The sequence below is a fragment of the Hyla sarda genome, chromosome 2 (genome assembly GCF_029499605.1).
Source record: "Hyla sarda isolate aHylSar1 chromosome 2, aHylSar1.hap1, whole genome shotgun sequence".
Lineage (NCBI taxonomy): Eukaryota > Metazoa > Chordata > Amphibia > Anura > Hylidae > Hyla > Hyla sarda.
The window spans coordinates 69,625,871-69,639,118 of record NC_079190.1 but is presented as its reverse complement, the minus strand read 5'-3'; the positions used below and the strand labels follow the sequence as shown (position 1 = coordinate 69,639,118).

Here is a 13,248-nt window from a genome sequence, read left to right as displayed (position 1 = left end):
CTTTTCCAGACATAGAATGTTACTACCTTGCAGCAGTCTGATGTAATGTTATGCCCTGGTGATCACACAAACACATGTGCTTTAGTTATAATAACATAGGATGTAAAGACACTTGTGCTTATAAAAACTTCCAGCTCATTCTTCTGATTGGTGAGGGTCTCAGCACTGAGACCCCAACCGATCAAAACTTTTGACATGTCTTTTTGGCTTTGTCTACATGACAGTGCCCATTTCAGTCCAGCCTCCAGATCTGCATAGTATCCCACTGCTGACTTTATCCCATTTCATGAATGTACAATTTTAAGCTTATTCCGTCCTTTAAATGGGCACTGTCAAATACAAAAACTTTTGATATGTTATAAATCATGCAAAACCAATAGGTTTTCCAATTGCTTTCATTTGAAAATGTTTAGTATTTCATACTGAAAAAGCCAGTCAAACAACTGCCCCCCTGCCTGCTTGGACACTTACTAGTCCTGCTGTGTCCATGCGTCATCACCTATGTCATGGACACACTTCCTTGATTGACAGCTGTGAGTGCAGGGCTCACAGCTGGAGGAAAAATCCTCCCACTGTCATCTTGTGTCCCGCTACTGTCAGTGAGGACAAGCTGGGAGTTGTAGTTTTGCTAATGCTAGGGGAGATGTGAGCAGACTGCATACTGAGGGAGGGGGCGGAGACCTGCACAGTGAGGCCACGCCCCCTCCCTTTGGGAGGAATTCAGACTAGTGAGCTAAATTGAAAGTGTCATAAAAAAAAATAAAGGTGCTAGACACATAAAAGTACAGGTCAGGATTAGGTGCTGAGTGATATATAAAAAAAAATTTTGTTGGATCTGACGGGTACGCTTTAACCTATACTTTGCCTTTGTGCCTAAATCGTCCCTGCCAACATAGCGTCAGTATACGTTTTTTGTATGGTTCATGTACCTGATGTAAATGCAACATCAGGTACATTATCAACATCCAGATATGCACTTACCTTCTCAACAAACTAAGAATATGCAGTAGGTTAGGCATGACCTGCAGGTTATCAGTTATTAGATTATTTACCATTATATACTTTTTTAGTTTACCTTTTAGAATACCTTCAAATAGTTTAGATAGCACAGATGTCACACTTTCTAGAGGATAGCTGCAAAGGTCCATCATTATGCATATATAATATAAATATATAACCATATTTAAATATTGGCACTGAGCCCTGTTACATAAGAGTCTATGCCTGGTGAGATACAGGCCGACACTTATCATTGTCTTTAGGCAGTTTTTTGTGTCTAGAAAAGGCACAAAAAAGGCGCAAGCAGGGTTTATTTGCGCCTTTTTTGCGCCTTTTGGTTTACACATTTCTGCTGATTTTGAGTTGCAATCCACTGATTTTGGTAATACACATGATATTGAAGGGTTTTAATAAATCTGGTGCTCCTACACATTATCAGCAGCCACAGGCCGGCATTTATCATTTATACACCTTTTTTGTGTGCTGTAATGTGTAGGAGCACCAGATTTATTAAACGGTCACATTTTGTGCAGGTCACATTTTCTGAAATTTCTCTCTTCACATACACCAATAAGTAAAGCTAAGTCTGGGCTGGTGTACTTTTAGAGACTTTTCAGTGATTTTGCGCCTTTTTTGCAGTTCATAAAACCCTTCCATATCATGTGTATTGCCAAAATCAGTGGATTGCAACTCAAAATCAGCAGAAATGTGTAAACCAAAAGGCGCAAAAAAGGCGCAAATAAACCCTGCTTGCGCCTTTTTTGTGCCTTTTCTAGACACAAAAAAAACAGTCTAAAGACAATGATAAATGTCGGCCACAGTGTCTATGAATTACGACCAATACTGATATCTACTCCCTGCAATATTTGATGACCTCCAGAATGTTACTGATGTACACGCTCTTTTCTTTAGAGTCTACCAAAGGGCTATGATGACTGTCCATTTTACTTCTGGTTCAATACTTCATTCGTAGAAAATAACAGGTAAGGAATCCATAGTGTAGGAACTGGAGCATTTTAGGTTTCCTTGTTATATGCGTTGTACTAGTGCTGGGCGGTATACCGGTTCATACCGAATACCGAAATTTTTTTCCTGCACGATATGAATTTTTCCTATACCGCAATACCTCTCCCCCCCCTCAAATCAATTAATTATCAGCTGTCCCCACATCGGGCAACTAATCATATGTGACCCGCCGGCGCTTCTCTCCCCCCCCCAAATAATTATCAGCCGCTGTACTGTACTGTACTATCCTGAGCGCGGGCTTCAGAGAAAAACAAAATAAACTTTAACTCACCTTCTTCCTACGTTCCACCGTTGCTCCGGAACCGGCCTCACGGTTCCTCCGCTGCTCTTACTGCTTGCCTGGGGATGGGAACGTCACGGAGCTGTCAGCCTATCACCGGCCACAGCGATGTCCCACCTCGGCTGGTGATAAGCTGAGCTCACTGTCATATAAGGAGTGCACTGTCATGTCGGCCGGCTTCTTACATGACAGTGCGCTCAGGAGAGGCGGGACATCGCTGTGGCCGGTGATAGGCTGGAAGCTCTGTGACGTTCCCATCTCCAGGAAGCAGCAAGAGCAGCGGAGGGACCGTGAGGCCGGTTCCGGAAAACGTGGGAAAGTAGGAAGAAGGTGAGTTAAGTTTTATTTTGTTTATCTCTGAATCCCGGGCTCAGGATAGTACAGAACAGTACAGCACAGCGGCTGATAATTATTTGGGGGGGGGGGGGGGAAGAGAAGCGCTCGCGGGTCACATATGATTAGTCCCCCTCGGTGGGCTGATAAACCGAGGGGGGCGGGGGGAGAAAAGCAGCGCCCACGGGTCACATGATGATGGGGGGGGGGGGTAAATACAGTTAAATACTGTGGAACTGCACATTTTTATTCATGCCGCCCAGCTCTACATTGTACAGATATTTGGGATGAACATTCATTCATCAGTAGACTGTAAACTCTAGTTATTTCCATTGTAATTGGGCCAACATAGTCAACCTTCACATTACAGAATCGATGGCAGTGCCTTTACCCCCTGCATTGTGCTAGATGATGTGGTCTCTGAAATGTGTCACTTTTTTTCTGAAAAATAATACTTTTACTTCATTAACAGCATTTAGAAATACATCTTACAGAAGGGACATGGACCATAGGAAACAATAGTCTAAAACTGACTTCTATAGAAGAGTTTTCTAGGCATGCTCTGTGACCTGTGCAGAGGTCATTGTGCAGATAGGAGGAGGAGCGGAGCTCCTATCCTATTGTAAAGAGTGTATCCTGTGTTATCTATGTATAGGTGTTACCTTTCAGTCTAATTATGTCTGTGATGATAAGGAGGAGACTGTCTAAAGATTTTTCAGCTGAACAGGAAGTCTCAGCTCAGTTGTAAGCTCAATGAAAAGTGTATGACTTTTACCATTATAGTATAGTATAAATAGTACAATTAAAAAGCAAAAAAAACTTCTTAATATGTTTAACATAAAAAATTGATTTTGGGAAAGGTAAAAGAAAGAGGAAAAAGTGGAGGGATTTTTCAAGAGCAGCCAATCACAGCTCAGCTAACGAGCTCTGGTAAAGTGAAAGCTGAGCTGTGATTGGCTGTTGAGGGAAAATCCCTCCACTTTTTTTCTCACACAGTTTGATAAATCTGGGTCAATGTCATGTTGATGGTTTTTTTAAAATTGCCTTTTTTTTTTTTTGCAAATTTCTCCTGTTTTTCAGTCATGAGACAAAATTTGTCTCTCCAAATTCAGAGAGTCCATTTCTCCCTTCAGGATGGAATGAGAAATAAGTTACTGCCATGCACCTGCCTGTGCTTGTCTCCTGAGAGGGATCAGGCACATTGGTCTCTTGCTTGATCTTTCTTTACTGGAAAGCAGAAGTTAGGGACAATTGGGCTGCCCCTTATACACATTATAATGTGGCCTGATCTGCAGGTTTGAGCTATATTTATCTGTGTATGGCCATCCTTATGATCAACACAACTGATCACTTTTATTAACCCTTTATGGCATTTTACTGTAAAAGTACTGTGTAAGAGTACTGTGTAATATATAGTACAGTCACAGCTGTGCTGCAGCTGCCTGTAATGGAGAACAATGTATTCCTCAAAGATAAGCTTATGAGTACAGTGATCTGCTGACTCAAACAAAAAGTAAAAATAAACAAAAACAATTAAAAAAAAACTTTTTTTTTTTCAGATGTAGAAGTTTACTCTGATACCAATGCAAGGCAGCTGAAGTAATCATATCCCACTTAAAGGGGTACTTCAGGGGAAAACAATTTTTTAAAATCAACTGGTTCCTGAAAATTAAGCAGATTTTTAAATTACTTTTATTTAAAAATCTTAACCCTTCCAGTACTTATCAGCTGCTGTATGCTCCACAGGAATTTCTTTTCTGTCTGACCACAGTGCTCTCTGCTGACATCTCTGTCCATGTCAGAAACTGTCCAGAGCAGGAAAGGTTTCCTATGGGGATTTTCTTCTGTTCTGGACAGTTCCTGCCATGGACAGAGGTGTCAGCAGAGAGCACTGTGGTCAGACTGAAAAGAAATTCAAAAAGAAAAGCTACTGGAAGGATTAAGATTTTTAAATAGAAATAATTTACAAATCTGTTTAACTTTCTGTAACCAGTTGATTAAAAAAAAATCCACTGAAGTACCCCTTTAAATTATCTGCTGAGTACAGACTTTAAAAAATAGAGGCTTTAAAGCATAATTGTAAAGTTAGATGAAAAATGATTATAGTGCCGCACTGTGCACAATAAGCGTTAATTTTTAACGTAAATTTGTTTTCCCTTAGTCCTAACAGCAGCACAAGTGGGGTGTTCTGCCCCTGTGAAGCTGGCAGGACGGTGGAATTTTTAATTCCGCCCAAGCAATTTAAATTAATTAGCCCCCCCATAAAAGGCCTCCTCCCCTAGGCCATCTCGCTTAATAACAAGTAACAAAAAAGTTTAGGGCGGGAAATTTGTGTGCTGCTGTTAGGACTAAGGGAAAACAAATTTACGTTAAAAATTAACGCTTCCCTTACGTCCTAACCAGCAGCACAAGCGGGGACTTAGCGAGTAACAACACAAATAGGGAGGGACTACGGCAGAGTGGCACTTAGGATTGACTGCCCAAAGGCCAACTCTTCCGATCGTTTGGCATTAACCCTGTAATGACTCAAAAAAGTATTGTGGGTGCTCCAAGAAGCAGCAGCACAAATCTGTTCCAGAGGAACAGACCTTTTCTCAGCAAAGGAAGTAGAGACTGCCCTAGTGGAATGGGCAGTGACAAAGGCAGGAGGAGTTAGCTCCTGGACTATGAAGGTCTCTCGGATTGCCTCCTTAATCCACCTACTTAGGGTAGGTTTAGAGGCTTTCAAGCCCTTGTTCTTTCCAGAAAAAGAAACAAGGAGGTGTTCCGACTTCCTGAATTCTCCAGTTCTTGAGATATAGACTCTGAGAGCTCTAGAGATGTCCAGAGTGTGGTCAACCGCTTCTTCAGGAGAGGATGGATTACGCAGTAGAACTGGAAGAGAAATAACCTGGTTGGTATTGGAGAAAGTCGGAACCTTAGGAAGGAAGGTAGGTAAAAACTTCAACAGGACTCTGTCCTGTAGAAAAACAGTATAAGGCTCGAAAGCCGAAAGGGCCTGAAGCTCACCCACTCTCTTGGCTGAGGTTATGGCCAATAAAAAAGTGACTTTAAGGGATAAATACCTAAAGTCTACTTCTTCCAGAGGTTCAAAGGGGGGAACGCATAACCCCCTGAGAACAGTGGTTAAATCCCAACTGGGAATAGGTCTGAGAACTGTAGGTTTAAGTCTTTCAGCCCCTTTGAGGAATCTTCTAACCAGGGATTCTTGTGATAGAGACCTGCCTAGGAAGGCAGAGAGTGCTGCGACCTGAACCTTTAAGGTGGATGGGCTAAGACCCTTGTCAAGGCCATCCTGGAGAAAACGCAGTATTGCAGAAAGAGGAGGATCTGAGGTAACTACCTCTTTCGTTGCACACCATTGAAGGAAAATCTTCTTTATCCTGGAGTAAACCTTGTTTGTAGACTCTGCTCTAGAGTGTGCAATAGTTCTCAAGACCTCCGCAGGAAGCCCACTCCTTAGTAGGGTCCTGTCAATCTCCAGGCTGTCAGATTGAGTCTCCTCAGATCTAGGCAGGAGCCTGTGTTGTGGGACACAAGGTTCTGCACGTGGGGAAGCCTCCAATAACACCCCTGACTCATCCTCATGAGTTGGGTGAACCAAGACCTCTTCGGCCAGAATGGGATGATGGCAATCACTGAGGTCTGGTCTTGCCTGACTTTCATCAATACCCTGGGTATCATGGAAAGTGGAGGGAATATGTAGGCCAGCCTGAACCTCCATGGGATGGACAGAGCGTCTATCGCCACCGGATTGTCCTCCTTGTAAAGGGAACAAAACTTGCTCACTTTGGCATTCAGCCAGGTTGCCATGAGGTCTATTTCTGGTGTACCCCACTTCAGGGTTATCCTCCTGAAGATCTTCTCGTTGAGAGACCATTCTCCCTGGACTGCAAGCCCGCGACTTAGACGATCTGCCACTACGTTGAGATCCCCCTTGATGTGGACTGCAACAAGGTGGGATAGGTTGAGCTCTGCCCACGATAGAATAAGTCCGGTCTCCCTGAGGAGCACATGGGACTTTGTGCCACCCTGTCTGGTGATATAAGCCACTACAGTGGTGTTGTCTGACCGGACTCTTATTGCTTTCCCTAAGATATGCGGAGCAAAGGGGAGGAGCGCAAGACGAACTGCTCTCAGTTCTCTCATGTTGGATGAGAGTAACCTTTCCTGAGGGGTCCAGGTACCCTGAACCGGATGGTCGTCCAGATGGGCTCCCCACCCTAGAAGGGAGGCGTCCGTGGTCAGAGTGATCCACAGAGGTTGAATCAAGGACTTCCCATCTGTCAGGTTCGTCCACCACCTGAGAGAGGCACGGACTTCGGACGACAGGGTGCATTTTTTGTCCAACCCACTGGGGTTGCGATTCCAGACAGTCAAGACCTGATCTTGGAGAGGTCGGAGGTGCCACAGGGCCCAGGGGACTGCTTCTGCAGACGCTGACATGTGGCCCAACATCTTCATTAGAGTTCTGATGGGCACTCTGCGAGGTACCGACAAAAACTCTGCGGCTCTTATGACGCGCTCTCTCCTTTCTGGGGTGAGAGACAGCGTCATCCGAGAGGAGTCTAGGACAAACCCCAGGAACCTTCTTGAGGTAGATGGAATGATCTCGGACTTTTCCCAATTTATGAGCCACCCTAGGTGTTGAAGAAAATCCAGGGTCAGTTGAAGATGAGCTTGAAGAATGTCTAGAGTCGCGGCTTTTAAAAGCCAGTCGTCTAGATAAGGAACAATCTCTAGGCCTTTTAGTCTTAGAGCAGAGACAACTGGAGCCACCACCTTTGTGAAGGTGTGGGGAGCGGAGGTAATGCCGAACGGTAGAACAGCAAATTGGAAATGCCTTACCTTACCTTTTATGGTGACGGCGATTCTTAAGAACTTCCTGTGGGCAGGAAATATAGGGACATGAAGGTATGCATCCTTCAAGTCTATAGTGACCATGAGATCTTGTGGGTTCAGGATACTGACCACCGAGCGTATGGTTTCCATTCTGAACCGCCTTTTCCTTATAAATCGGTTTAGGTAGCGCAGGTCTATTATCATACGCCAGTCGCCATTTGGTTTGGGAACCAAAAATATCGGGGAGTAGACGCCAGATCCTCTTTGATCTGGGGGAACTTCTTCCAAAGCTTGCTTTTCCAAGTATTGGAGAACTGAGGTTTCTATGACAGCCTGTTTTGGCTGAGGAAGTAACTTTGTTAAGACAAACTTCCTTGGGGGAGGGGAGGTAAATTCTATCCTGTACCCCGACTGAATAACCTTCAGAACCCAGGGATCCTGGATTTCTTGCATCCAGGTTGTAAGGAATAAACTTAAACGTCCTCCTACTGGAGGAGGATGGCCAGATAGATTCTCTGCAACAAACACTTGAGGGGAAGGGAGAGGGAAAACGTTGGTGGATGTCAGTGGAGAGTCATAGCTCGGCCTTCCGGTCTTTACCGCGGCCGCGACCTCCACCACGTTTTTGAAAGGACTGACGTCTCTGGGATCTAGGAGGGCCCTGGGACTTCCCCCCTCTTGCTCTACCTTTACCCCGAAAGGCCTGAACAGGAAGGCACCTGCCTTTTTTGTCAGCATAACCTTCCATTATGCGATCCAGTTCAGAACCAAATAGCCAAGTAGGCTCGAAAGGCATCCCACACAAGTTAAACTTGGAGGTGTTGTCCGCTACCCAAGGGCGTAACCACAAGGGACGTCTGCTAGCAGAAGCGAGTGCCATGGACTTGGCAGCTAGCTTAAGGTGTTGCTGGGAGGCCTCGCAGAGGAAGTCTATACCAAGGAGGAGTGTCTTGAAGTTGTCCAAGATGTCTTCCCTGGGGACATTGTTGTCAATCTCGGTCTGTATGCGCTCCACACGCTCCTTCACAAAGTCAGACACTTCTCCCGAGGCAATAGCCACAGAGGCAGACGCTGATGCTGCCGAGTATGTGCGTCTGAGAAGGGAATCCACCTTCCTATCAAGCGGGTCCTGGAGGTTGCTTCCATCATCCGCGGGAACCAAGACTCTCTTGGACAGTTTATTTACTGCCATATCAACCTTAGGAGGTGGCATCCAGGAATCAGATTCCGCGTCCGAGAGAGGGTACATCAATTTGAAGGTACGAGTGACAAGCGCAGGTTTATCTTGGTGCTTCCACTCAGCCTTCATCATCTTTTTGCGTGCATCATTCACCTTGAAAACCCAAGGTTCTCTAGAGGTGGATGCAGAGGCTTCCCCTTGGTCAACATCCTGGTCCCTTGACCGGATGGACCTAAGTAATCTCTGCGTCTTTTCCGCAGGGAAAAGAGGCGGAAACATCTTCACCTCAACAGGCTGTTCAGACTGTACAGATGACCTCTGGTCCAATACATCGACCGACATAACGGATTCTTCCGCCACAGAAGGAGGAGTGGATTCAGTTCTAGCTCTTTTGGGAACAAGAGCACTCTTAATTTCAGATATGGAATTTCCCATAAACTCCTTCATCCAGATGAACATGTCCTGGACAGTAGGTTCAGCTGGATTAGAGGGTGGGCGGCAACCGGGACACCTGTTATATTCGTAAGCGTCCGGAAGCGGAGTGCCGCAATTGGCGCAAGTTAGATGGCGTTTTTTGGCGCTAGCCTTACGACCACCAGAGTGTGGGTCACTAGAGGAAGGAGTAGACATGACTCTGGAAAGAAAGAAAATAAGTTAGGGATAATAAATAAAATTATTATCGCCCTAACGCCAAATAGAGAGGGAGAGATACCTATAATGCAGATAGGAGCTCTAACCACTAATGCTAGGCTTGTAAATAGGACTAGCTATGATGGCAGCAGAGACTGAATGAAGGTCTCAGCTGTCTTTATATGGTAAGGGGCCCGGAAGCCCCGCCCCCTTCAGAGAAAGACCAGCCTGCAATAGGCTGAAACACCCGGAAGGGAATTTCAATAAAAATTATCCACTGAGCCCTTCCCTAACTAGGAAAGGGCTCACGCCTGAATTTTCACCTAAATATAAAACTTAAAAGGCAGCGCAAAGCGCTGAAGAAAGTGAGGCCGGGACCGGAAGTCGTCAGATGACGTACTTCCGGTCCACGGCTCGCACAGTGTAATGGAGGCGAACGTGCGCCGGGACACGTGGGACGCCAGGCGGGTAAGAAAAAACCCGCGGCGGCATCCCTAACGCTATGAGGGATCACCGGATCCCTCTAGCAACATAAAATAGTCAAACAAATAGTTTTAAGATAAACCAGGCCGGAGGCCCAGATAATATAAAAAGAAAAAAACAGGGGGCAGTTGGAAAAGGTACTGCGCCCCAAAAAATATCTCCCCAATACAGGGGAGACATCCAGGCAGGCTCCAAAGGAGCCTGCACCGTCCTGCTGTCCTTACACAGGACAGAAAAAAAGCGAGATGGCCTAGGGGAGGAGGCCTTTTATGGGGGGGGCTAATTAATTTAAATTGCTTGGGCGGAATAAAAAATTCCACCGTCCTGCCAGCTTCACAGGGGCAGAACACCCCACTTGTGCTGCTGATTAGGACGTAAGGGAATGCAGTTTTTTTTATATTACTTCCATTTTCATGTTAATACCTGTATAGAACTGTCTCTCCCAGCTGCTCATAACTATGCATTAACCCTTAGCATAAGCTGTAGTAACTTCATACTTGCACTTTCACTGAAATCATTTTGACTAATATTTTACGCTTTTTTTTTTTTTTTTGCACTTATGCTGTTTTATTTTATTTTTATAAGGCTTTACCTCTCTAAAAATGAATTGGACAATCCTCATAAAGACAAGTCTGGAAAATTCTACAGTGATAAGTTTGCGGTGGAAGTAAACTTTGACTCTTGACAGGCTGTCTGAGCTTTATGCGCCTCCAAAGCATCTTCACCTCACTGTGATATGTATAGAAGAATCTAAGAAGCATCAACGTGCCATATATTTTTTCTCTAGTTTTTTTTTGTAATATTATAAATTTTTTATACAGCTGTTAATATGTATATTTTACAAAAGTTGCATAGGTAATGTACATGCATGTGTGATATGTTGTTTTTTAAGTAGTCAACCTTGGTTGAATATACATTTTTTTATGTTTTTCTTGTGTTTCTGTGATGGTCCTCCAGGTATTACGGTTTCCTTTCACACTCCAAAATCATACTGATCGGTGAATTTGGAATTTAGATTGTGAGCCCCAATTGGGACAGGGCCTGGTTTAAGTGATGACAAGCTCTGCGCTGCAGAGTATGTTGGCGCTATAAAATTAAAGTTATTATTACTTGATGATGATTGTGCTACCAAGGCCCGATGAAGTGGTGGTAGGCACTAAACTGTGTTTACCTCTTCTAGTAAACCCCTGCTGTCCTGTGACCATAAGTCCCAATCTTTCACTCTATACTGTTGTCCAAATTTAAGAGAGCCCTCTGTTTGGATTTTGTTAAAAAGCATACACCACGTAATTTGTTTACAGGAAACTTACATTACGGGGCAGAAAAAAGTCTGATCTCTTTAGCGGGCTTAGATAGCGAAAGGGTATAATACCTCCTACTCTATTTATGCCTGGGTGTCTGAGTCCAAATTTCTTAATCCCGTCCTATAGAGGTTACTGCCATGGAATGCCATATGGCCGCTATGTACTTTTACACTGTTCTGTGCAGTCATTCTGCTTTAACTTAATTGCTGTGTACCTGCCCCCTCGATTTGTTGTTTCCCTTTTGGAGCTGATCACTCAGAACTTGTCTACTTTTCCCTCTGACCCTGTTTCGTTTTTAGAAGATTTCATTGCAGTCCCTAATGGAGTTGTCGATCACGCCAGTGGTGTGGCTCCTGCCTTGTCTCAACTGGCTTCTTGGTGCTTGACCCTGGGTTGTACTGATATATGGAGATGGAAATTTCTGAATGAGACTTGGTACTCCTACTACTCCTTGGTACAACGCCATTCGGATTTTCTGCCTATGGTAAGAGATGTTGCCAACACTAATAGAGGGATCTCAGACCACTCCACTCTTGTCCTCCCTCTCCTGTTAGGGCCCTCTTCTAAGCTCTGGTGCAGGCACCCTGGGTGGCTGTCCTCTGAGGCAGTTTCTGAGGCACTGGGTTCCTCTCATAGAGAGTAATGGGAGATCAATGCAGAGTATCCTAATCCCTTTGTCCAATGGAATACAAGGCCATGGTTCTACAACTTGCCGAAGCTCGGGTAATTAGGCACCCTACCCTAAAAAATGGCAAATTGTTAGCCTACCTAGCTAGAGCAAGCTGTCCCCTCACCTCTATCCCTTTTATCCATGACCCCTTAAATCATGTCACTGTCGAACTGCCAATAGGATTTTTAGGGACTTTTATCAAGACATGTACTCATCCCTGTGTCCAATGGTTCCAGAGGGTTTATTTAAAATTTTCAATGGTCTTCCCTTAAATAAATTGACCACTGCCCAAGGTGACAGGTTATATTGATACTTATGTCCCTCTTAATGGACCCCTGCTACTTAAAACCGAAATGCAACTGCATGCTTGGTCTTGTCTCCCATTTTTCCTGGTGAGTAGGGTAAACATCTTCAAAATGAGTTACCTCCACGAATTGTTATACCTTTTCCTCTCCAGTTATACCCTCCAAAAGGTTCGCTTAGATGGAGTACTGAGATCCTTCTATTGGCGGGCTATACCCCCTATAGGCTTTGGTATTTGCTATTTTTTTCATTGTATTTTTTTTGTATTCACTCAAAATTGCAAAAATAAAACTTTTAAAAAAGGTACCATGAACTGTTTTAATACTAATGTACAATACACCTGTGAAGAGCATGCATACTGTCTAAGCTGTTCCTAGAAAACGTTCCGTTCATGTTTATTCTTCCCCGGTTGTCTAAAGGAAATCTGTTTTGGTTAAAAATATGAAAGTGCGTGTCCCCAAGGTCAGAATCTTTGTCTTCACTGACAATATGACAATCATTTTCTATTTAGAAAATATTATTCTTGTCAAAACCAGCTTACATGACAAGTTCTTATGAAAAGATTTGTTAAAAGCATTTTTTTTCAGGCCGATTAGAGGTTTAACCTTCCTTCAGGCGATTGTTCTTGTTTATTGGTGAATAGAAAACCAACTCACTGCAATGTGCATGAAATGATTTATATAATGTTGTGAAAGTAATGGAGCAGTGAGGTGTCAATAAGAATCTACAGTATATGGCATGTGTAACCGCACTTAACATATGAATAGGGTTGATCCTAGCCAAGAACATGAAGAAACTACAGGTGGTGCAGAGGTAGCGGTCGCACCTGGACCCTAGTGCCTGATGAGGTTCAAAAGCTCTTTCGTTCTAGCAGTATACACCAGCATTACTAATTGCAAGTGAGACAAATGGCTGTGTTTTGTATTGGGGCCCTTGAGCTTAAAGGGGTATTCCAGTTAAAAATGTTTTTCATATAATCAAATTTTTTTTACAGATTTGTAAATTACTTCTATTAAAAAATCTTAATCCTTCCAGTACTTATCAGCTGCTGAAGCTGAGTTGATCTTTTCTGTCTGACCACAGTGCTCTCTGCTGACACCTCTGTCTATCTCAAGAACTGTCCAGAGTAGCAGCAAATCCCCATAGCAAACCTCTCATGCTCTGGTGTTAACAGAGAGCATCTGTTTAACTTTCTGGA

General features: G+C 43.9%; 1 protein-coding gene across 8 annotated transcripts in view; it reads left to right on the top strand.

Moving 5' to 3' along the window:
* LOC130358573 (phosphatidylinositol 3,4,5-trisphosphate 3-phosphatase TPTE2-like) overlaps window positions 1-10,892 on the top strand; it is a 62,879-nt gene extending 51,987 nt beyond the window's left edge. For all 8 annotated transcript variants that reach the window (XM_056561990.1, XM_056561991.1, XM_056561989.1 and 5 more), the window contains exons 18-19: window positions 1,912-1,982; window positions 10,359-10,892. In XM_056561990.1, the coding sequence (XP_056417965.1) occupies window positions 1,912-1,982; window positions 10,359-10,458 (171 nt within the window). In that variant the 3' untranslated portion in view covers window positions 10,459-10,892. The remainder of the gene's footprint in view (window positions 1-1,911; window positions 1,983-10,358) is intronic.
* The last annotated feature ends 2,356 nt before the right edge of the window (window positions 10,893-13,248 follow it).